The 22,867-nt window shown below is 40.8% G+C and overlaps 1 protein-coding gene across 5 annotated transcripts in view; it reads right to left on the reverse strand.

Moving 5' to 3' along the window:
- THSD7B (thrombospondin type 1 domain containing 7B) overlaps positions 1-22,867 on the reverse strand; it is a 309,626-nt gene that overhangs the window by 82,200 nt on the left and 204,559 nt on the right. For all 5 annotated transcript variants that reach the window (XM_027695950.1, XM_027695952.1, XM_027695951.1 and 2 more), the window contains 2 exons: positions 17,707-17,901; positions 13,270-13,533 (listed from right to left, as the gene is read on the reverse strand). In XM_027695950.1, the coding sequence (XP_027551751.1) occupies positions 13,270-13,533; positions 17,707-17,901 (459 nt within the window). The remainder of the gene's footprint in view (positions 1-13,269; positions 13,534-17,706; positions 17,902-22,867) is intronic.

Genomic DNA, 22,867 nt, shown 5'->3' on the forward strand with positions numbered 1-22,867 from the left:
CTCAGATAGAGAATGCCTTTATGGCTATCTTTTTACCATAATTAGTAAATAATTTGTACTCAGCTCATCCATTGCCTGTGAGAACAGGGTATTTGCTTTTCTCTGAAGGAGCCAAGCAATGACTTGCTGTTGTCAGGGGGATAAAAAGACCCACAGTAATCCTAGTTTTGGCATCCTTAAAAAACTTGTAGGATTGGCAAGGTGCACAATACAAAACAAACAAAAAACCCCAAGGGAGACATGCTATTAAAACAATAATTAATAAAGAATTCTACGTTCAGGCTATTATCAAGAGAAATATTCTTACCATAACAAAATATGAATAAAGGAGCATAAGCACATTTCTGAGCTACTGTTGCTCGGCCTGGGGAGACTAACTCAAGGCTGAGTTTACACAGCTGGTTTTGTCAGTGTCATCCTCACACTTCTCACTCATCTATCACATCCCCCATTTTTCTCTCCTCTGCAGAACCTGTTACCAAAAACTTAAGTTTCTAAAATCTTCTGCAGAAAAAGATGTTCTGTTCTCCACAGCCCTGCTCAGCCTGCTTTCCATGTGTTTTTAGATTATTTCTTGAAGCCTCCTTTAACTTCTTTTTTTTTAATATTATTACTTGTCAAAATTTCAAACACTGTTAAAATAAAGCTCATTTAATTAAGACAGAGCAGATGAGAGCCTCTGTCCTACCTAAACCAACAGCAGGTACTTGAACACCACAGAGCTGGAGCTGCACACACAGATGTCACAGGAGGCAGTGGTAGGAACACCAGCATATTTAAGTAGATACTTTGAAACATACTCCTGGGAATTGGCAGAAAAAATTGATCTGGGTGATCAAACAAGCCTTTTCTATGCTTAAGTGCTATTGTTTTTCTACTGAGACACTGTCAACGTAATGGGATGAACAAATGCATTTACCCAGGCTGCACAGTTCATTTTACTATGATTTATTCATAAGAACAATGTGCTTGTTGCTGAAGAAGCCACAAATGGAGTCTCCTCTCTAAAGTGTCTGTAACAAACAAAGCACCCACAGATTACGCAGGATGTACTGGGAAGGTTGGAACACACAATGTAGCAGCCACTGCTCATCTCCTTTCTCCTGTGCAACCCAAAGCCAAAGCAATGGCAGGTGGATGAACAAAGTGAGGACAATGGTTTAGCAGGAGTCACAGAATCACAGATTGGTTTGGGTTGGAAGGGACCTTAAAAACCATCTCATTCCAAACCTTGCCATGGACAGGGGCAGCTTCCACTAGACCAGGTTGCTCCAAGCCTCGTCCCACCTGGCCTTGAACACTTCCAGGGATGGGGCAGCCGCAGCTTCTCTGGGCAACCTCCAATGTCAGAGGTTAAGGCACAAATACATGGTGCAAAAACTGTAATTGTCTCATTTTTTTCAGTGCAACCCAGTAAAGGCAAGGCAAGAGGAGGCAGCTGGAGGATGGGCTGGGGGTGTCAGTGATGCAGAAGGACAAAGAGGCTGTGGATGGCACTGCAGCACCATGGGGGCAGGTTTGTAGCAGCGCCATTTCTTTCCCAGGTACACAAGACACTGGTGTATCACAGCAGCACAGCCAGCGAGGGGCTGCAGTGTCCTTCCATGTCCCCTCCACAGGCACAAATGGGAGAAGCACGAGATTAGTAGGTTTACAAGCTAACATAAGACACTGGCATCCACCTGACTGTTGCACTTCCAAAAGATAAATTTGCTGTGGGTGTAAGGTCTGCACAGAGCGTTAAACAACAGTGCCAACAGCATTCCAAGAGGCCGACTTAAAAGTGATGCGAAAATAAACAACATTTCTCCAGCAGCTTTGAAAACAGATGCACCTCTAATTGAATTGGCTTTAAACTCATTTGTATCCTCTCTAACATATTTCATGGTTTCAATTAACAAACTTCTAGCGGTTCTACCCTTGTTAGTAAACCTTGAGGTGGTTCATAAAACTCAAGGTCATTACTTGAGAGGTACAATTCTGTGCATCACCGCAGCTGCCACTGGTAATAACACTGCTAATTTCCCCTGGAGTCTGTGGGACAGGACAGATCACCCTCTAACAAACAAGGGCACAGCAGAGTGGACAGTGACACAGGAGAAATGTTTCTAACTACACACACCAAAGGTAGAGGGGGAAAAAAAATTGATTCATTTTGCAATTAATATTTACATTCATTTGGTTACTGACTGTGAAGTATCATAGAATAACACCAGTAAATCCATGCAGGACTAAAAATCTAATAGCTAAAGGTTTTATAAGGGAGACCTGGTGGACCACAGCACTTGGTGGGCCACATTCTGTTCAGCTGAAGCTTTGGGATCTCCTAAAAAGAAAAGGTCTTGTTTTAACTCACATTAAAACTCAGCATGGAGCACAGACTGAAGTTAAGAGACTTAACTCCACCAGCTGATCATAGTTCTGTGGCTGGGGCTTTCCCAATGTGCCATGAATAAGGCAGCCACTGGCCATGGGCCACCCAGCATGACTGAAGGCTCCAGTACCTTGTAACATACAAGGGGAGCACCTCGTCCTAAGCAATCTTGGTTCAAAACCTAAATCCTGCTTCAAGGGAGAAAACTATTAACTGAAGGGAACTAAGCAGAATAAGCCTGGAAGTCTTGAAGTTGCTAACAACTTGAGTTGCAGCTGAAAAGGATGTAATCTTGCCACAGAACAAATGTTTAATCTTCTTTCTTTTATAGTGTGCAAGGATTTGAGAGATTTTATGCAATATTAGTTTGCTGAGAAATTTAAGAGATAATCTAATGAATACATTCAGTGAAGGCACAGCCAAAAAACCCAGCTAAAATAACTTTCACATCAAATGTTTTGCAAAGCTTAAATAATGGACCCTTAGCTAATTTATTCCCACTTGCTCAACAAAGAGGCACATGCTCATGTTATCTTGTAGCAGACTGATTAGAGATTCTAAATAGACCAGAGAGGACTTGTAAAAAAAGGCTGGTAAGTTTAACTCAACATTATTGTTATTGAAATTCATCCAAAGGTTGGTTTTATTGCTCAATTTCACAGCCTCTATAAATCCCGACGAGGCAGTTGGGTTGCTGCTGACTTTGCACTGTGATTCCTAATTTCCTTTGATTTTGCATTACAGTTTTCTTCCTTAAAGAACTTGCAAGCTTATGCTTTGAGTTACACACAAACAATACTAGCTGATATATTTAACCTTTTAACTCAATAAGAAAATCTCTATTAATTAGCACATTCCCTGTAACAGATTGCAGAACAAGCTGAGAACTCTTCCGGAGAAGGAGGCTCGTCTGCTGCCTTCAGAGTGCAAATAAATAGGACCTCACAGTGTACATTTATCTCATAGGGAACTTTTGATGCAGGAGGGCAGAAATCCACAGCACAAATCTGTCCAGGCTCCAAAACCAACTGTGGGAATGATTCTCCCTTCTCCCAGGGCTGCTCCCCCACAGCAAAGGGCTGCTTGAGAGCCCTGATGTCTTAACAAAGTCCTTACTCAAATAAAAAAATCATCCACTGGGATCAATAGCAGTTAGGGGAGTAGCTCAGCTGTGTTTTTCTATATACTTTGCTCATCACTCTGCCACTGTGAAAATCATCTGCTTTGTCCAAACAAAACTGAGTAGCTTTTTTTTTCCTTATCAGTGTTGTCATCATCTGTATATCAGGAAAGAAACTCAGCCCACTGTACTTTATTACAGATTGTTTAGCATATATATTTTTTTCAGGCTACTCCATTCACAGTAAAAGCAAGTTTTTAAAATAAACTTGAGACTGTGTTTATTTTTTATGATGATGATGAGATTTATATAAGAAAACAAGACCTTTTTTACAGGCTGCACACCTTCAGCAGTACATCACAGAGACAATTAAACTGTCCACAGACCATCAAATTCTCCCTTTCTCCTACACCTGACTTCTCTCAGAGGCCCGATTGCACAGCAGCTCTGAAAATAGATGTGCACTGCAGAGTGCTCTGAAGATCAATATAGACTTGGGCAATTTGGACCAGGCAGGAAGCACCTTCCAGAGCCAAGGGTCCATCACTGGGAGAAAGCTGCCGCCAAATGTCACCAAAAATATCTACCCCCCTCAGTAAATCTTGTACGACCTGAAGGTCAATGGTTTCAGGCTCTGCTGGAGCACACTAAGAAACTCAATTTCAGAGTTTGGGGCCCTCCATGGAGAGCATCTTTTTGCCAGTTTCTAAAGTCACGACATTAGGCACTGTCAACACAATATGCCACCTAATTTCAGCTGCCAAGATGTGACCCCAAGACACAGACAAGCCTCATTTAGACAACTTGTCTCGGACAACAACTGACAGTTTCCATTCCACAGAATGGGAACTGCTGATGCATTTCCTGTATCTTGATAATTAGTATGTATTGTGCAGTATAATACTGCTCTTATTTCAGACAAAACAAACCACCACATGACAGTGCAGAAGACAGGAACACTTATTAGGCCAATGTGCAATTAATATTTTAAAGAAGGCTCACAACAACATGAAAAAAAACCCAACTTTTTTTCCCTTTAAATGTACATTCCTAATTCTTCAATTTACAAACTTAAGAGGTTTTACCAGGTGCAAGGGCGTCTGTTCACAAGCAGGTCACACAGGCACTGGAAACGCAGGGGCAGGTTCTGAGCCTGCAGTGACCTCCACAGCCCCCTCCCAATGTCACAGGAGGTGAATGACACAGTGACCCCTCACTGTCACAGGAGGCGAGTGACACAGTGACCCCCAAAATCAATACCCTTAAATCAATACACTGCCTCAATTCCTTCTCCTCTCATCAACACTAACTGAAAAACCCAACTGCACACTTTAATTATACCGATGTAGTTTTAAGGATGCCATTAACCATTACCAGCATTAGGAAGATCTTTCCCAAATGCCAGGTCCCACCTGCTTGGATAAGGAGTTTCACTCCTTCTATTAGAGGTCACCCTGCTGCAGAAGCAGTGATGCAAAGGCATTTGACCTTCTTAAATAAAGCTGTACTATAAAAAACATCTGATGGAAACAGGATTTTAAGAAAGGGAACAGTCCTGGTTTTCCACAGCTCAGGTACGGAGAGACCAGTGACTCATTTAGATGATGGAAAACCTTGAGAGGGAAACAGGACGTTTTTGTGACGTTAGTAGGCCCCAATACAGAGTATTGATGTACTGAATTCCTGATAGACTTTTGTTTCAATTTTGCAGTGTGACTTTGAGCTCTCTGGTTGTGTAGCTCAATCTCCTGTGCTGGAGGACTTCAGTGAATTCAGAATCAGAAAGCGACGCAATCTTGTTAAATAATGGCATTTTTAATGGTCACTCCTTCATGTTACCAAACACAAATGAGATCCAAGATTTCATAGTGGGAATCTCTGTCTGTAGCGAGGAATATTAGAAGATTTGCAAACCAGGTTCTCAGTAATTTAATTTGTACCATCCTCATTTGCAAACCTTGGAGGAACAGAGAGCTATCAAAGAATATCTCAGACCCAGGCATGGAGTAAGGTAGGACGAATGCTCAGTTACTCATCAATATCACTGAGATAATCCTTAGAGCAGACTGAGCTGAGGTTTAATTTCATTTATATTTAGTAGCTCAGGCTCATTTCCTCAAATCTTCTAAATTCACCTGTCGCTGTGTTTCCCAGTTGGTCTCCCAAGCTGTGATCAAGCAGACTACATGAGGCACCTTACAGAGATGTCCATTGTGTGCTCATCTACCCCTGCCATACTAATTCTACTTCTGTATAAAGTGCTCCATCAAACTCATCACTGCTCATTTTATTCAGACATTGGCCTGTGTCCAAAACCTGGAATTCTTATTTTTATAGGATCCTTGTCCCACACAAGTAGAAACACAACAAGTTGCTTCCGAAAATCTTCAGGATATGGCAAGACACGAAAACCTTTAATGCTCACTGCTGTGCACTACAACACCTACAGCTCTACCCAGGGGTAAATATATGGAACTGTCACTTTCCTCTCAAAAATGATTTGTCATCCATTTATTTGACTGAAAGTCGTTCAAACAGGTTAAAAAACATTGCAAAAAAACCATGTAAGACATGAGAGGAATCCTGTGAATTACCACCAGTACATGTCACTTCCCAGTACAGCTACACGTCTCAAAAGGATCACGAAGCTCTCCATGAGTGGTAGAAGCGTAGAGGTCTTAAGACCAGAGCACATAATTGATAAACAGGACTAGGCTAAAAGGTTATTTCTTTATACTTCCAATATAACATATTAAATGGAATGACACATAGGGAGAGAAAAATGTTAATTCTAAGTCTATCTTTGTATGGTAACATTTTATTAGAGCCTTGCTTCATAACAGGCTGTATTTGTGACAAATATGTTATTAAGGCAGAAGAGATGGGCCACATTTCAAAGAGATTCTCTTTCCATAGCCCACTGCAGGAGTCAGGGCAGGAGATCACCCACTGCATTAACTTGCTATCACAGCTCTCCTAAACCTCCCATAGACTATTTCTACACTGAGTTACAATTTCTACACTAGAAACATTCTCAACTCCCATGGAAGAGCTTTAATCAATCTGTCGAAAACTGACTGAGCCTAATAATAGAAAGCAAAGGGAATGAACATGAGCAAGGGTGGGCAGAGGTGGTCCAGCAAGAGGAGGCTAAGGGTGAGTGTCAAACAAGAGAAAGTCTGTTTGAGGTCAGTAAAAAGCTATCCCTTCACAGAGTCTGGTACCGCTGCCTCTTCAAAAGGGTCATTTTATGGAATGCAGCAAAAAGCATAAAAGAAATTTGGGCAAAAAGATAAGCAATAAAGATTTGTATTTAAAGCCAAGGAATAACAAGAGACATCACTATGACTAAATGCAGCACTTACAGAGGATGCTGCTCAAATAGCCAATTCTCTGTTTCCCTGTAAGATGCATGTTTCCTTTCTGTAAGAAGATAAAGACCTAGAAGAATGTGCATTTCTACGTACTAATGCCTCAGGGGAAGTCCTACCTTGCTTTAAATAAGCTTCTTTGGTAGCCAGTTTGACCCATTCAGAAATAACTTTTTTGATGGCTGTTTATCTTTGATACTGTTGCCAGGAAAACACAGAGAACTCAATGTCTGAGCACTTGTCCTGTGATCCAATTTCATTTGATAAGTCTTTTAACATCCATAAAGGAAGAAACACGGCCAAGTTTTCTTATGGTGAACAGATTTGGGAAAAAAAAAAAAAAGAAAGGAAAAGATACGGAATAAATCAATGTTCTTTGAGCACTGTTATGAGAGCAATATGTAAAAATCCTGTAGTCAAACAAGAAATGGAGGGCAGGTCCTTCCTGGGCTCTGTGTCTGTGCTTACAGCTCCCCTGGCAGCCACAGCTGTAATTAAAAGTGTCACCACATACCCAAGGAGACATGTAGAAATGTCGGAGAGAGTCCAGGGGAGAACCCAGCCAGGATTTCAGGGCTAAATTAAGAAGCTATTTAGCTGTGAGAGAGCAGGAAACCAGTCAAAGGTGGCCGTGGCTTTGAAGAGTCCTGAAACAGGGACTCGAGGGTAGGACAGTCCTGTCTGCAGCTGGCAACACCTTTTAGCTACCTTAATTCCCATGCCAGGGGATTAGATGGGCAGAAAACAAGGTGAATTTTTAGCTGAAACTTTTTCCTGAAGCAGTCTTTGAAAAGGTTTGTCCTAGTAGCAATAGAGCCATTAATAAAATACAGTCATGCAACAAAAAGGCCACAGAGAGAGACTGTGCTGGTTTGGGCTGGGTTAGCTGGTATGGGGCTGTGTTTTGGATTTGTGATGATGTCTTCATTATCACTGGGCAGTGATTACAGAAAGCCAAGACCTACTTGGATTCTGAAATGAATGGATTGTACTAAAAAGTGAAATTTCAATATAAAATTTAATTCAGACCAAGAATTAAATTAAATACTTTGGAATATTTTCAAAAACAGAGGGAGGAAAATTTCTGTTCATAAAATCTTCTGTTTCTGAGGACTTTCGAAACAAAATGAGGGATTTCTGCAACAATTTCATTTTTCGAAATAAAATTTACTAGACATGGAAAAATGCGTAGCACAGTTATTATCAGAAATTATACACTTTCAAAAATAACCATTCAGTGCTGCATTTTCAACTTTTTTTTCCCCCCAAATTACTACCTTGTAGGAGCAGAAGGTTTGCTATCAGGCCAGGATAGGCTTGGCCTACATTCCCTTAACCTATTAAGCTCTGCTTACAGCTTTTTGAGCTACATCAATATAAATTTGCAGAACAATTATTAGAATCTAGGGATTAAAAACTACCTGAAAACAGCTAATTTTCTCCAAAAATGAAAATGCTGGGACTGACATCCTGCAGAGTTTCAGAGCAGGTCCCTGTGTCAGGTCACAGGTAGGTCATGCAGCATCTATCAGGCTGGTGGCCAGAATTTCCACATACAGGAGCACAAACCCCAAAGGAACACCCGAAGTAGAAATGCAGCATTACTCTGAGATGACATTTCAGTAAATCAAACTTCATGACACTTGATACTGCCTGGTTTTCAGCAGTAGGAGTTGATATTCCCAATCCATGACCTTTGCACACTGCTCTAAATCCCTCAGCACTGGGGACACGGCTGATCAGGACAGAAGCAGCTCTGTCACTGCTGGCACACACTGCCCTGATGTGTCTTGGAGCAGGGAACATCCCTCCAGCAAACACAAAACCTCAGAGTTTTCCTCATCACCAAAGTTTTTAACCTCTCTTGGTGCACCCATTTGCTAATCCCACCTAGGTGGGATTAAAACTGGCATTTTCAAGGAGTGTCCTTGCCAGGAGCCATCTCAGTTGCAGTGTTACATCAACCTGCCTGGGAGGAACCAAGTGACACGCCTGCATCTGCAGGTGCCAAGGAACCCTCTGAGCCACCTCAGTCCTCTTCAATTTGTCCACCAGCAACTAGAACACATATAAGAAAGCTGCACTGTTGAGAATAAGGAGGTGTAGGAGCATCCCTGCTGCTCCCTTCATAAAGTTAGAGATAATTAACGCTTTCTAAGGTGACTGCAGGTTGAAGCTAACCACTCTGTGATTTAAACTCAGGATCTATTTGTCTGTTGTGTCTTTCTTCCAGGTTCCTCTTGTTGCGAGCACAGTAGAATTTGAACAGTATAAGCACTCTTCATAAATTCCTGCTTTCCATAAATTGCCGGTCGGATCAAAAGCAGAACCTCCATGCAAGAGCACAGAAATCTCCAGCCTTTGATTTGGAACAGATGAGGCACCCTATGTTCCTCCAAGATTAAAAAAACCCTGTTGGCACAGAATACAAGAGAGAGAGGCAAAGGGACGACGTGAAATCTTTCAAAACAAAGGAGACAGAAATTCAAAAATAGTACAAGCAACTCAGATGACAGATTGAGAAGAGGATGAACTGCAATTAAAAGAACAATTTCATGTACAAAGGGGATGCTCCAGACACCAGTTAGAAAATTGAGACCCTTTGGACTAGCAGTGAGCTGAACACAATATAATCTAGTCTTCTGATAGGAAGGGAAATTGAGGCAAACTATCAATTCCATTTTTGTAATGTAGTTAAAGATAGTTACCTCTATCCACGATTTCATAAGTGCATTTCCAAAATAAAGGTAGGAAAAGAAGCGTGAACCAAATCCAGGAGAAAATAACTAACTCAACTGGAATCTGCAGGTCTCTCATTTCTTGAGGTTATTGAATGGGTGATCAAGGAAAATGATGACACCACTAAAATAAAGCAGCAGTCTAATCACAAAAGCTAGTCATGAAAAAAAAGTGTGCTTTCTTCTAGATATTGGAGAAAGGTTTGCTGTAGAAAGGAATAAAATTCAGAAAATCTGTAATTTGTATTTTTAAGCTTGTCATATCAAATTATCATGAGCTAATAGAAGATTAAATAGCAGTGAGGAAAGGTAAATTAGTCGAGGTATGACCCCTGTGCCCACTAGAGTTGACATAAAGTAATGACACAAGCCTTGCTCAGCTCTGCAGGGTCAGGACAGAGGGGATGTTCTGCATATGGTAACTACACCAACATGGAGAAAATCCATTTCCTGCTGAGAAGGTATGTTTAAAGGGTTAATATATTTGCAGATAATAGGCTTAGGACAGTTGGAGTCTAGACTGCTGGCAAACACAGATGAGAGGACTTTAACTGAGGTTTTGGTTAGGGATTCTTTTTTCCCCCTCAAGTTGCAGAATCAGACACAAAAGTCAGTGTAAGATCAGGGCCTCAGACTCCAAACCCCCCTGAGCAGTGCTTCATCTCTACATTAGACTCAAACTCACAGTACATTTACTTGACAACTTTGATACACTCACATAATAGGTCACATTGACATGAGTGAACCAAACCCTACTGAACTGTGAGTTCAACAAGCAGGTTTCAGTCAGGGGAAGTGAAAATCACTGCAGCGAGAAGGCAAAAGCCCAGAATTTGCTCTCTAGAAAAGCTACAAACTGATCAGTACTGTTCTATACCACTTTTTTGTCCTATAGCATGTATCCAGGACATTATCAAGTCTAGGACAAACTTAAATCTACTCTTGAGACACAATTTGCATCCTTACATCTGTCTTTCTACATTTTGTAGAAGAACTGAGGTCTAAGTCTTAAAACTTTCCCTTTTGTCCTGGTTCAAGAGAAAGGAAGGAAAAGCACTGTCCTGCAAAAGGAAAAGAGCAGGAAACAAAGAGAAGTCAGAAGACCTGAAGGACACAAAAGAAGAACACCTTACTCCTCCATCTCATAGAGCAAGAGCAATGCCCAGATATCACCATGAATGGCATTCATTATATGGCATTCATTATATAAATGACCATAATCATGGTCAGCTAGCAAATGTTAAAAGGTCACTTGATACTAATTGTGAACAAGACAAACTGAGCTGCTTAAAAAAAACGCTGTCATGAATAATTTCTCAGGGCTTAGCAATTCTGCGTGCTTCTGTACATTGCTCTTCTCTGTTATTGTTGAAAAGCATTCTGCTAATTATTAATTGGATAATGATTTGTTTCTATCACTAATTCAATAATGTGTTCAGAAGTGCATTTTGAAAGTTCCCAGCTCTAGAGACCATAAATGTCAGACTTATCTTGACATAACTGCTCTGGTTAGAAGGCAGGTCCCAAGTGATGGAAGTGGAGCCTATGGAGCTTTCTGCCCATTTTTAGGCACTTTGCACCAAAGTCACTGAAATGTCCACATTCTCTAGAGACCAAGGGAATGCTGCTGCAGGGAACAGAAGGTGTTCAACACAGAGTAGCTTATACATCCTGGGTATTAAACAGGGGTTGGCTGGAGGTAATAGTTCACCCTTAGCAGGATATCCAAAAGGTAGAAACATCTCACCCCTCCTTTACATTCCACTTCCAAACTTAAGGGTCTTCAGAGCACTGTGTAAATGGAGGGCAGGAGGGAGGGCATACGAGAGGACTCTGCTATACAGCACTGACCACCCCTTTGTCCTGTGACACGGGCCCTGTGCCAGGGTGGTGTTGCAATCATTTCTGCTCACATAAAAAGTTGAAGGTAAGAAAGCCAACAATAATCCTCTGGAGCTACCACTCCCTACTACCTCCCTAAGAGAAGCCAGACCATTAAAAATGCCACATAAATATCACTGACAGAAAACAGGCTTCAAGGTTATTCAGAAAAGCCCCACGCATAGACAACCTCCCCTTTTTAGTAGTGATAAAAACCCTGAGTTTCTCAAAAGAGCAAGTCACGCCATAGGCAAACCCACCTTTCAAAACCCAGCAGCTCCCTTTTTGCAGAAGAAAAAGTAATGTGAGGGAAAGGTATAGCACTGCTCCTTCATGGGCCACAGAGGCATAATCAATTGGCACAAAAGCACATTGTTGAAACACAAACCATGGAAAGCTGCTTTATGAACCCGTGCAGCCAGCTGGAACTGCCATCAACAGCTGTGAGAGGAATTCACTCCAGGACTGAATCACTTCATTAGGGTGGAGGTTTTTTCCTTTTATTACACGCAGCTCAGGCTGCTGATCCTCATCCTGAAGACCCTCCACAGAGCAGCCCCACTGCTTCTCTGCTCTCTGAACATTTATGGTTCAGACTGTTTTAGTTAATCTTGTCCTGAGACATCATTTCTCCCCCTCCCATCATAAGCAGCCTTCCAACCTACTACATCCCACTGCGTGGTGTCCCAAGCCTTCTGACTGTCAGAGAGCAGCAGTGGTTTGGGGGTAGCACAGGTGCAGAATCTGCTCCTAAGAAAAAGGCTTGTGTCTGTGACAGGACAAGGGGGAATGGCTTCAAAATGACACAGGGCAGGTTTAGATTAGATATTAGGAAGAAATTCTTCCCTGTGAGGGTGGTGAGGCCCTGGCACCTGGTGAGGCTGCCCAGAGAAGCTGTGGATGCTCCATCCTTGGAAGTGTTCAAGGCCAGGTTGGATGGGGTTTGGAGCAACCTGGTCTAGTAAAAGGTGTCTCTGGCCATGGTGAAGGGGTTGGAATTAGATGACCTTTAAGGTCACTTCCAACCCAAACCATTCTATGACTGCAATGAACTGCAAATCACAGAAACTGGAAGAAAATACCCGAATGGAATGACATTTCCAGCTTGCTCTGCTTTTAATTCTGCCCGCTTTCTGTTTGATATATGCAACTTGATTATACATGAAATATAGGTGGACAGAACCCCAGCAAGCAGTGACATGAAAATACATATTGTGTATCAATTTCAGCTTAAGACTGGAACATAACTGCAAGGAGGAGACCACTGGCTGCCAAGTGCACTTGGCATGAGGGACAGCAGGTGACATCACAGCAATTTTGTAATTTAATATAATTATCTCAAGAAAGTTCCTAATTCCTTCATTGAAAACCACCATACAAACCTCCAAATTTAGTGAAAGAGAATAAAAATTTCTAAATGAGTAAAAGCTGGAGTAGGAACTGTCTTCAAAAAAAATGCTGATTGAAATATACCTTCTCTAAGCTTATACTTCTACGGGATTTTCAGATAAACAAAAGAAATGCCTCTGCTATTCTGACAGCATAGCCAACTTTAGCCCTCCTGTACTTCATTTCCATTGTAGAAATGTCAGCGGACCCTCATATTGAGGAAAACCTCAGTATTAAACAGCAATAAGACATTCAAAGAACTGTGTTCAACACCCGCAGCAAATTTGTGAGAGCTACTCCAGCAAGTCACACCTACGACAAGCTCCACCTACGAGCCATGGAGTGCTCAGCACCGGGGCTATTTACACGTGTGGGAGCTGTTTGAAATCTCCTTACCCGAACTGCTGCAGCGAGATGGTTCCACAAGTCTCCCGCTCCCATCGTAGCAGGCGACAGCTCGCAGTCGCACGCCCTCACCACACTCCTTGGACACTCCATGGGACGGCATTCCCAGCTGCAGCTCGGATGGGCCTCCTCTGATGATGCAGTCAGACCAATTTCCGTGGGGCTGGGAGGTAAACACCTCGCAGGGGCACGGCTCTGTTTCAACTTGAGGATAAACTTCTGTGTTCTGGCATTTGTCTCGCTTTCTGCTTCGCCCTGTTCCAACCACAGAAATCTGTTTGTTAGCTTAGCAGCTGCTACTCTTGATAACAACACGTCATATTATTTATACTTGCATGAATTCAACACATTAGAAACAAGACAATCTGAATGTTAATATCCAGGAATGTTCCTGAAGCATCTATTAGCTGCTGCCAGTGCTCTGGTGAGCAAGGACAACATATTTATCTCCAGGGGCAACCAGAGAACTCGGAAATAGTGTTTTGATGGGTAGATCAAGGAGCAAAATACGAAATCTTACTCTAGGAATGGTCTGCCCAGAAACTGCTTTGCAATTTCATATAATATCGTTTTTCTCTAATTATCTGATGAAAATAAATTGATTGTTTTGTCTCTATTTGCTCACAATCAATGGTTGCCAGGACAACTTCCAGAGGACTCTACATTAGCCACAACTTCCTCTTTGAGGTTTCTTTACAAATTAGTTAAAGATGTGCTGTGCACACAAACTGTGCTTTGACGAAAACAGAAGAAGATAATCCTCAGTAAATTATTAGGGCTGGAAAGCATTTCAATGGTTACATTTGCTTTTATGTTTTCCTTTGGTCTATTCCTTCAACAGGTTTTAAAGGAAGGCTCCTTCAACAGTTACAGGAAGCAGCAGCATCCGAATAAACCTTTGGTACAGCTCTCTGCAACTGCACTCTCCATGCCCTGCTCCTGCAGGACTTCAAGGCATGAGAAGGGGTCCCCAGTATAAAAGGAAATAATGCAAAGAAGAGAGTCCATGCTCCCTGCATCCCTACAACTGCTCCAGGGAACAAATGTCTGTATACAGACTCGAAAGATAAAATCAATGCTTTCCTTGGCACAGGTCAGCCAACGTGCCGTGGAGCAATCTCGATGCTGGCTGAGCTCAGGAATGTCTCTGCATTTGGCATCTGCACAGAAGGGAGAGTTCATCTTCAGTAACAAACTGCATCTGTATCCCACCCTCAAAATGTTCCTCGGGGATCTTGGATGTGCTAAAAACACTTCTGCAGAAGGTTTTTAAAGCTTTGATCCCAAAAGAAATGTTTTCTCTTTGATACTGCACACAAATAAGATAGTAAAAAACAAACAAAAAAAAGTTATATAACCCAACAACCCTCTTTATAGTCTGGAACCAAGAGTAATTTCACCACAAACAAGCTGGGTCTCATCAGTACCCATTTGCATACAAACATGTACCTCCAAAGTAAAGGCCATGGCTGCAGACCCTTCATATCACTGTCCTTCAAGCCCCAGCTCTTTCAAAATTGTATTGCCAGAGTTCTGCAGAATGTAAAATTTGCCAGCACAGAGGGATACTAAACACAAAGAAACCAAACAGTGCCAGCATCTTTATAGTTTTTTACATAAATATATGTGTACATTTTTATGTAGGTATTTATGAGCAAATTCAGGTACAACTCCTCAGACTTCAAAGAAAGTCTTTTAAAAGGCTTTAAATAGATTGGGAGCTCTCTAGCGGCATTTCCAGCATTTTATGTTTGACAGGCTGACAGGGGCCACAAACTCAGCCTATATGTGCAGTTGTATGTTCTCCATTATATAAGTAAACATGGGAATTCGGGATTTGCCATTGTTTTGTCATCATGGCACGAAGCACATCAGACTCAGGTAAGGATATTAATAATCTCACACTTATATGTCTCTTCTTTTCTAACTTGCCCTGCCACCTGTTTTGCTGGAATCTTCCCTCTAAAGAAGTTGCTATGAAAGCCCTATTTGAGGGCAAAAGTGACACTGATCTCATACTCCTCACAAAGAAATAGTGTTAGAATTAGTGGTGGTGATATTTTTATCATCTTCACAGGCTGCTTTAAAAATTACTCTTAAAAATACCATCTCCAATTTTTTGAGGACAGAAACCCTTCAATTAAATAGTATTTTCTTTTTTAAAATCACATTTCTGAACACTAACAAACATTATATACATTAAATATTATCAGGTAGTGCATACTGTATGTAAAAATTACAGGAAACATTAAAAATACAGAAAATGTTTTGTACCCACAATACAGTGAATTAACTGTATTAATTATCTGAAGACTCACCTAAAAACTGTGTTTTCATTATAATGACTTTGAATTTCGATATGTTCTGTAATAAGTCTTTCACTTCTTAAGTAATGACTAATTTTATATGTAGAGATGATGATGACTTACAAGGTAAAATGAGTAATACTATTAAAAACTGAGTGGAGGGCAAGCAAATACTTAGCGAACAATTAGCAGATTCCCACTAAATGACATTGTTAATGAACTCTCATAATGAAGGCAAAGCATTCACTTGAGCATAGACACACACAGTGATGAACAAGAGGTACAATTCGTGCACGCTGAGAGAGGTGAAATGCAAATGGATAAAGGACTCTTCTAACATCACAAAACACTTCCTGAAATAGCACTTTCCTTAAATCTTTGGACAGAGTTCCTGTGGATGACAGTTTTTCAAGACTTTTGGCCACCTCCAATTTTGATAAAGTTTTTATGCAAATACAAGTCAGCACTAATCTCATCGACTTTCCCCTCTGAAATGTGGCCAAACCAACCCCGACGCCCGATTCTGTCCTCCCTTGCTGTTTTCTGGGGTGTTGTGCTGTCCCCACCCAGGACACCCAACGCATGTTCACCACTCCCTTTTCAGGACACCTTTCCTCGACACAGGCTGAGACCACAAGCTCCATCCCGGCAGGAGAAATGGAACCCAGCAAGGTGGTATGGAGAGAGACTGGTGGTGTTTGGGCACAAGTGCAGTGAAGGTGAGGAGACGAGTCAGCAAAACCTGAGTATTAGAAACCATTTTTGGTCCAGTTACTTGAACAAATCTATGTCTGATATAGAATAGAGTCAGGAAGGGAACAGACAAGATCCTCCTGTTTTGTAACCTGCACAGATGTTCATAAATCAAATTCAGGTTTAAAACTACCTGGAAGTAAGTATCCACTTAATTCTTAAGTATTTTCTATTACATCAGGCACCTATTATTCTGCCAGGGATCAAAGACCTCTCCGACTACAAACATACAGGCATTGACATAGAGAACATTTTAGAATACACTCTTTGCCAGAAACAACAGAGCATTATATAATACTGGTTTTTATGTAAAAGAGAAATCTTTATCCTTCAATGAGCCACACTGAAGAATGGCAGCTTGAAGCCATTATATATGTATGCTGTAATTGTTAGGTACTAAAAACTTGGAACACTCCAGCAGTAACACACCAAATAACAAGACATCCATGCAGGCAAGGACAAGGGGAGTATAGAAAAAAGAGCAGTGGTGGCCACCATATCTTGCTGCCACTCAGTTCCCAGGCTTTATCCCAGCAGATATTCTTACAGCAACGTTAACATTCTACTCCAGAGTAGAAATCTTTGAAGTTTCACCTCTATTAACGGAGTAAACTCAAGCCAGCTACACCATAGCTCTCAAACACAACAGAGAAACATGAAAAGGTGTGAGTGTTGAGGGTAACAATAACAGCCAAATTTCTTGTAAACCTTCTAAGAACATTATAATTCGTTTTCATTTGATTTAACAATATACGTGGGGGAAGACAACTCTCAGCAAAACAAGCAGTTCCAAGCTATTAATGTTAAGGAGTTTTAAAGCTTTTCAGTTTGGTCAGCATTCAAATAACATAATAACAAACCACAACAGCAAGTATGGGAGACTGCTCCATGAAATGGTTTGAACTGGTGAGTTTAATAATACATAGAAAATTTTGAACAAAACTGTTCTAAATGGTGCTGTTTTTTCTCTACTCATGGTATTAATTTGCCCTGTTGAACTATGGAATACTGCTGAGCACAAAACAGCCAGTTTCAAATCTCCTTCAGATTTCAACAGTCTTAAACAGAAAATCACACTGATTTGTACTCTTGTACAGGTGTTTGCTGCATGTTTCCCAGATTAACAGGTCACAATTGCACAAAGAGTGGTCACTGGTTTATATCTAAAACCAGCTTTCCACCAGTGAGTTTTCCTGCATTATTCTCATTCCAAAATGTATGTGCATAAGGCAGGCGATGACCACAATCAAAAATCAATTAAGGGTGATAACTACTCTGGATTTTCCCACAACCCCACCATCAGTCCAGCAACATTTGAGAGCATTAATCACAAGTATCACCATCAGATAAATATTATAAAATATATCACCTGTGAGTGACCGTCTCCTGCTTCTAGTTGTTTCACAGTCAGATGAGCAGGTTGTAAATTTGGACCAGGGGGTAAATGTGCAGTCATCTTTGCAGGGAATGAGGCACTCCTGGACAGGGGATGGCATCGCTCCTGCCCACTGCACGCAGTCACCAACATCGGCAGGGCCATCCTGCTCTGACAGGCACGTGACAGCTGAAAGGAAAGGCACAGATATCTTTAGATTCTTGTATATATTGTATCATACCCAGTGCAGTCAGTCCCTGTGTTCTGTGTGAGATTCACTCTCCTGGATTAACAGAATAAAGCTGATTTGTTTCTAGTCATTATTCACGGGTCACTCAAAGATGTGCTAGGAGCTCCACAAAACCATAAAGACACTTTCTTATTTGAGCAGTGTGTTATTAGAATGGTGATAATAAATTCAGTATTTTCAAGGAGGCGGTCATTTTAAAGGGTTGCGGCAACAGTTTAACCAATGACACATTGTACAACCAAGCAACAAAACATGTAATACTGTGGATATGTGCCAGAAAACATATTTGGTTGAGGCCAGGATTCACATGCTACTCATGGAACTGAAACTGCTTCAAAGTAAGAAAAAAAAAATTAAAAACTATAAGAGAAAGCTTCCTTCTCTAAAACTGTCATCTTTTCCATATTTCAGCTTAAGGGAATGACTGAGCAGCAGAAGCTACAGCTAAATGCTTCTTGCAGCAAGGTGTAAATACAAGGTCTGGCCTCTCCAAACTGAGCTCCCTAAATATTGTGCTACCTCTTCCACTCTCCCATTCTCCGTCCATTGACCTTTTTGTGACTGTAATGATTAATTTTTCAGGGTGGATATTGGCACTGTATAGCCATGATGGAAAAAAAAAGTATTTAATGTATAAATTTGAGTGAAAGGAAGCCTAGGACAAAAGTTGCTAAAGTTTCAGTGAATTTATAATAAGTAATTATAATAAATAAAAATAGCCTGCATATCATGAAGTGTTTAATTTCATTAATAATAATTAGTTCTCACAAAATCTCCGAGATTATAGGCTATTTATACCCTACAGTGTAGGTTAAACAAAGCAAAGGAAGGTCATGACTTGATTAAAGTAACGAACTCAGGGACAGAGTAAAGAACTGAATTTGGCCACAATACTTTAGTCACGTCGAGCTCTCTGATTTCAGGCAAGTCCACACATTGTATCATAAAGGCACTGAAGATGAAATTATTTAATCCAGATTTTAATATTTAACTTTAACAACCTGTGATATTACTTTATGACGATTGCTAAATAATTCAGGTTTCTGAGGCTGCATATAGTTTTCCTTGTTGCCAGCACTTAATGTGACTAGGAGTGCATGAAGAGAAAGGGAAAAAGAACTCTGTTTTCTTGCAGTTAAAGGACTTACTGGGGTGTAACTGCAATGAATACACATGATTTTGGGGTTTTAACTACAGTACTGTATGGGAGCAAGAGGTGGGTTGGCAACCATCTGGAAATAAAAAACCATCCTATTAAAATGTAATTAGATTTCTGTGGAAAAAAAAATCAGCATTTTGAAGAGCATGTAAAAGGCAAGCAATTGTTAAAAGTCTCTTTAGACTCAAGTGACAGCAAATCAGCATATTAATAACTACCTCTAAACTGCTGATCCTTGCCTTTCACTTTCAATCCCGTGACCCTCCCTAGCTCCCAACTCCGGCAGTCAGACTCGGAGCCGTTCCCCTTCTCAATTACGGGAGGGCAAGGACAGAGGTCAGGGCTCTGTATGGGGACGTGGTGTAATTGCCCTCTTCAGGAAGGTTAAACAAGTAATAGACTCTGATGCCCAAGGTCTGTGTAGCCTCATTACCTTCAGCAAGGACACCATAGATTTGGCAACACAGACGTGTCCACGTGAAGTCTGGCCAAGGATATGCAAACCATCTTCTCAGCATCACTGCATCTGTTGGCAGGGACATGAACACCACCCTGCACTGCCAACCCCATGCAGCCAGACTTGTGATTGTATAGCAAATAAAAAAATTATTTTTCATGGTTTTCAGCATACGAATAATTCACTGAGTTCGCTGAGCCTATTTGGATGCTAAAATAGATGGATATATCAGGACATATAGGATCAGGGCAAATCTTTGCCAGAGATCACAGAGCTTAAAGAAATTGGTGACAACAGACACATGGGTAGAGCAAAGTTGAATTAAAACAGCAAATAATATAGTGCATTATAGATGTATAAGCATGGAGACAAGAAGGAGTTGAAAAGAAAATATAATGGATAGTCTAGTAAGAGACATAAGACCTTAAGGACGATCTCCTGTGATGTGATTAGGGTGGTTGAAAATACAGAATTGCTTTTCTTCTCTACTTTAGGAATTTTTTTAAGTGCAGATCATGTAACTCCATCCAGTCATTCCTGAGAGAGCAACAAAGCCTCTGTGCCAGCAAGAAGGCAGTAGCCAGAGAGCAAGGAATCCAAAAAGCTTTTCTTGATGCCTAAAATACTGGCTCTGGAGAGCAAACACTTCACTTGCTTCCCACACTCCTGGACTTCTGCACTTCCCAAGGCCATCAGTGTTATTACTGAGCTGGTGGGCACCTCTGAGGTGACCTGACCTGCATCCATGTCACTTTGTGGGGAGAGCAGGCACTCTTTATTTCACATAACACCATTAAATGCCAGCCACAAGCATCTGGTACCCTTACATACCCCACACCTCCTCAGAAGCAACACAGGGCATTTCAGTCATATTAGGAGGCAATTCATTTCCACCCAAGAGCCTGCAAACACCTTCGAAACTATGCCAGTGCATGACTTCTTCAGTCTAAACTGAATTATCTTCAAAAGCATGAGCTTAATGGGTCTGATCTTCGCAGCGATAGCAGCATTTCTGCTACATGCTTACAACCACGCTTGAGGTGAGCAGCACGAACTGCTAAAATAAATTAAATAATAAAACAAAAGCCCATTTAGGGCATTTTAATAGATTGAGAAGGGGTGGGCAGGAAGCAGCAGAGATGACGGGGCCGTGCCAGTGGTTCAGTTGGGAACTATTCCCCTTGTTTCTGCCTGCTGCAAACTTACTTCCCAATTTAGTTAGCTTTAACTTCTAAGAGAAAAATATTTTCATATACAGGCACTTCTGGAAAGAGAATGAGAGAAATTTGTTTTCAGTGAACCTCCAGGAAAGTAAAATTATTTATCCTCAGTGGTTTCGAACTACTGATTGGTTTGGCTCATATGTGGTTTATGTTGCATAAAAAATATTTCCCCTTAATCCTCAGTTCTGTCACAATGGTTTTAAATAAACTCATACCGCAAAGCCATTTCTGCTATGTCAACATCTGTTTTGTTTTTTTAAGGGGGATACCACTGGAGAGTAAATGCAGTCCATTTGCAGCCCTGTGCACTGAGAAAAAAAAAAATCAGAGTAATAAATCCCTCCTAGACATAATGTGTGATTTCTACCATCTCTGCAGCATTTAAAATGGACACAAACATATGAATAAAACAGCTAATAACAGGACACTGCCAGATAAAGGCTTTCAAATTATAATATTGATTCCCACAAAGTGGGGAAATGCAGGATTTCCTTTTCAACTCCCGCTATTCTTTTTTATTACCACCAATCAACACCACCAAACTGGAATTAAACACTTGGGGCCAAATTGTGGGATGACATTTTGATGCAGTTCTGTTGATATAAAAAGAACTGCTGGCATAAAAATAATTAAAAAAAATTACACCTTCTCTTGTAATGATAAACACAAGATCATTAATTAAATTGAAAGGCAGGCAGGTTTAAGAGGCTAAAAGAAAATAGTTTTTTTGCAGGGAATGGCTGGAATTGTTTAACAGACCATGTGGATACATCTGTGAAGGTGCCAACCTAACTCAGCAATTAATATGAGCAGTGAAAATACTGCAGATGCAACTGCTTTGCTTCAAGGCATCAGTCAAGTGTTAAATGTACAGCTTGGGGAGGAAGTTTCCCTTTCTGCTGCCACAGGGTCCTGTTGGGAGACTGAACAAGGACTGGTAACAGGATATTCAGTGCGACAGTCTCTGTCTTCTGGCTTTATATTTCCACCCACAAGAGCATGTCTGCATCCCAGCACCTTGGCATATGGTACACAGAAGCATATGGAAGCTATATTCTTTAACTACATTTCTCTCAAATTGAAAGTAAATAGCAGACACTTGTTCTATAAACTTTTAGATGGTGAAATCAAATGTTTGTACTCTGTCAAATTGCAGAGGCGCTGAAGGCACCCTTCCTTCCATCATCACCAAAGAGGAATGTCAGCATCAAACTGGGGTAACTCAGGTGCCCTCAGGTGCACAGGCCTGACTTAGAAGAGCACTAGAGATGGTCCTGGCAAAAAGAAGTGTATTGAAAATGAAACATTATAGGCACAGCGTTGCATCCAATAAGGAAAGATAACATAAATATAGTTCCTCTTAAGTAAAAATCCAATTACAGACAGCCGCTGCAATCATATTCATTTACCAAAGTTATAATCAATTCTCCTTTAAAAATGCATTTCAACAGATTCCAAAGGGTAAACAGCTAAAGAGTGAGAGTATCAAACGTGAACCAGTAAAATTATGTTGTACTGTGGCACATTCAATTTGTGAAAACTAAATTAGCGTTTTCAAAACTCTGGAATTAAATGTCATTAGAACATCAGAAAACAATGACTGATAATTCTGAGAAGGTACACTCAGGCCAAAGAAACTAAAGCTATGCAGTAGTGCAAATCAAATGGCTGTAATTAGTACAGGAAAAACAGGATGAGCTATGACGTTAGACAAGAGCTCTAACATCCAAGAGCTGTAGGCACAAAAGGGTAACAATCTTCCCTGGTTTCAAGTTCCAAATATGTGTGAAAAATCAAAGCCAGCACGTAAAGTTAAAGAAATTATTTTAATATAGCTTTTCTTCCTTCTCCATGTTCAGAATAAATCTCATTTTGTGTTGCATAATTATTCTAGGTATCCCAATATAATAACGTATAATTTCTTACACATATCACTAACTATAAGTGAAAAAGAAGTTACGGGGTAATACGTTCAAAAAAAGGGAAATAATTTAAGAGTCCAGACTTGCTGACTATAAGAATAGTCTCATAACTCAGAGCGATCTCATTTATTTTCTATATTGACG

This window comes from Neopelma chrysocephalum, unplaced genomic scaffold, assembly GCF_003984885.1.
Source record: "Neopelma chrysocephalum unplaced genomic scaffold, ASM398488v2 Primary Assembly neopelma1_103b, whole genome shotgun sequence".
Taxonomy (NCBI): domain Eukaryota; kingdom Metazoa; phylum Chordata; class Aves; order Passeriformes; family Pipridae; genus Neopelma; species Neopelma chrysocephalum.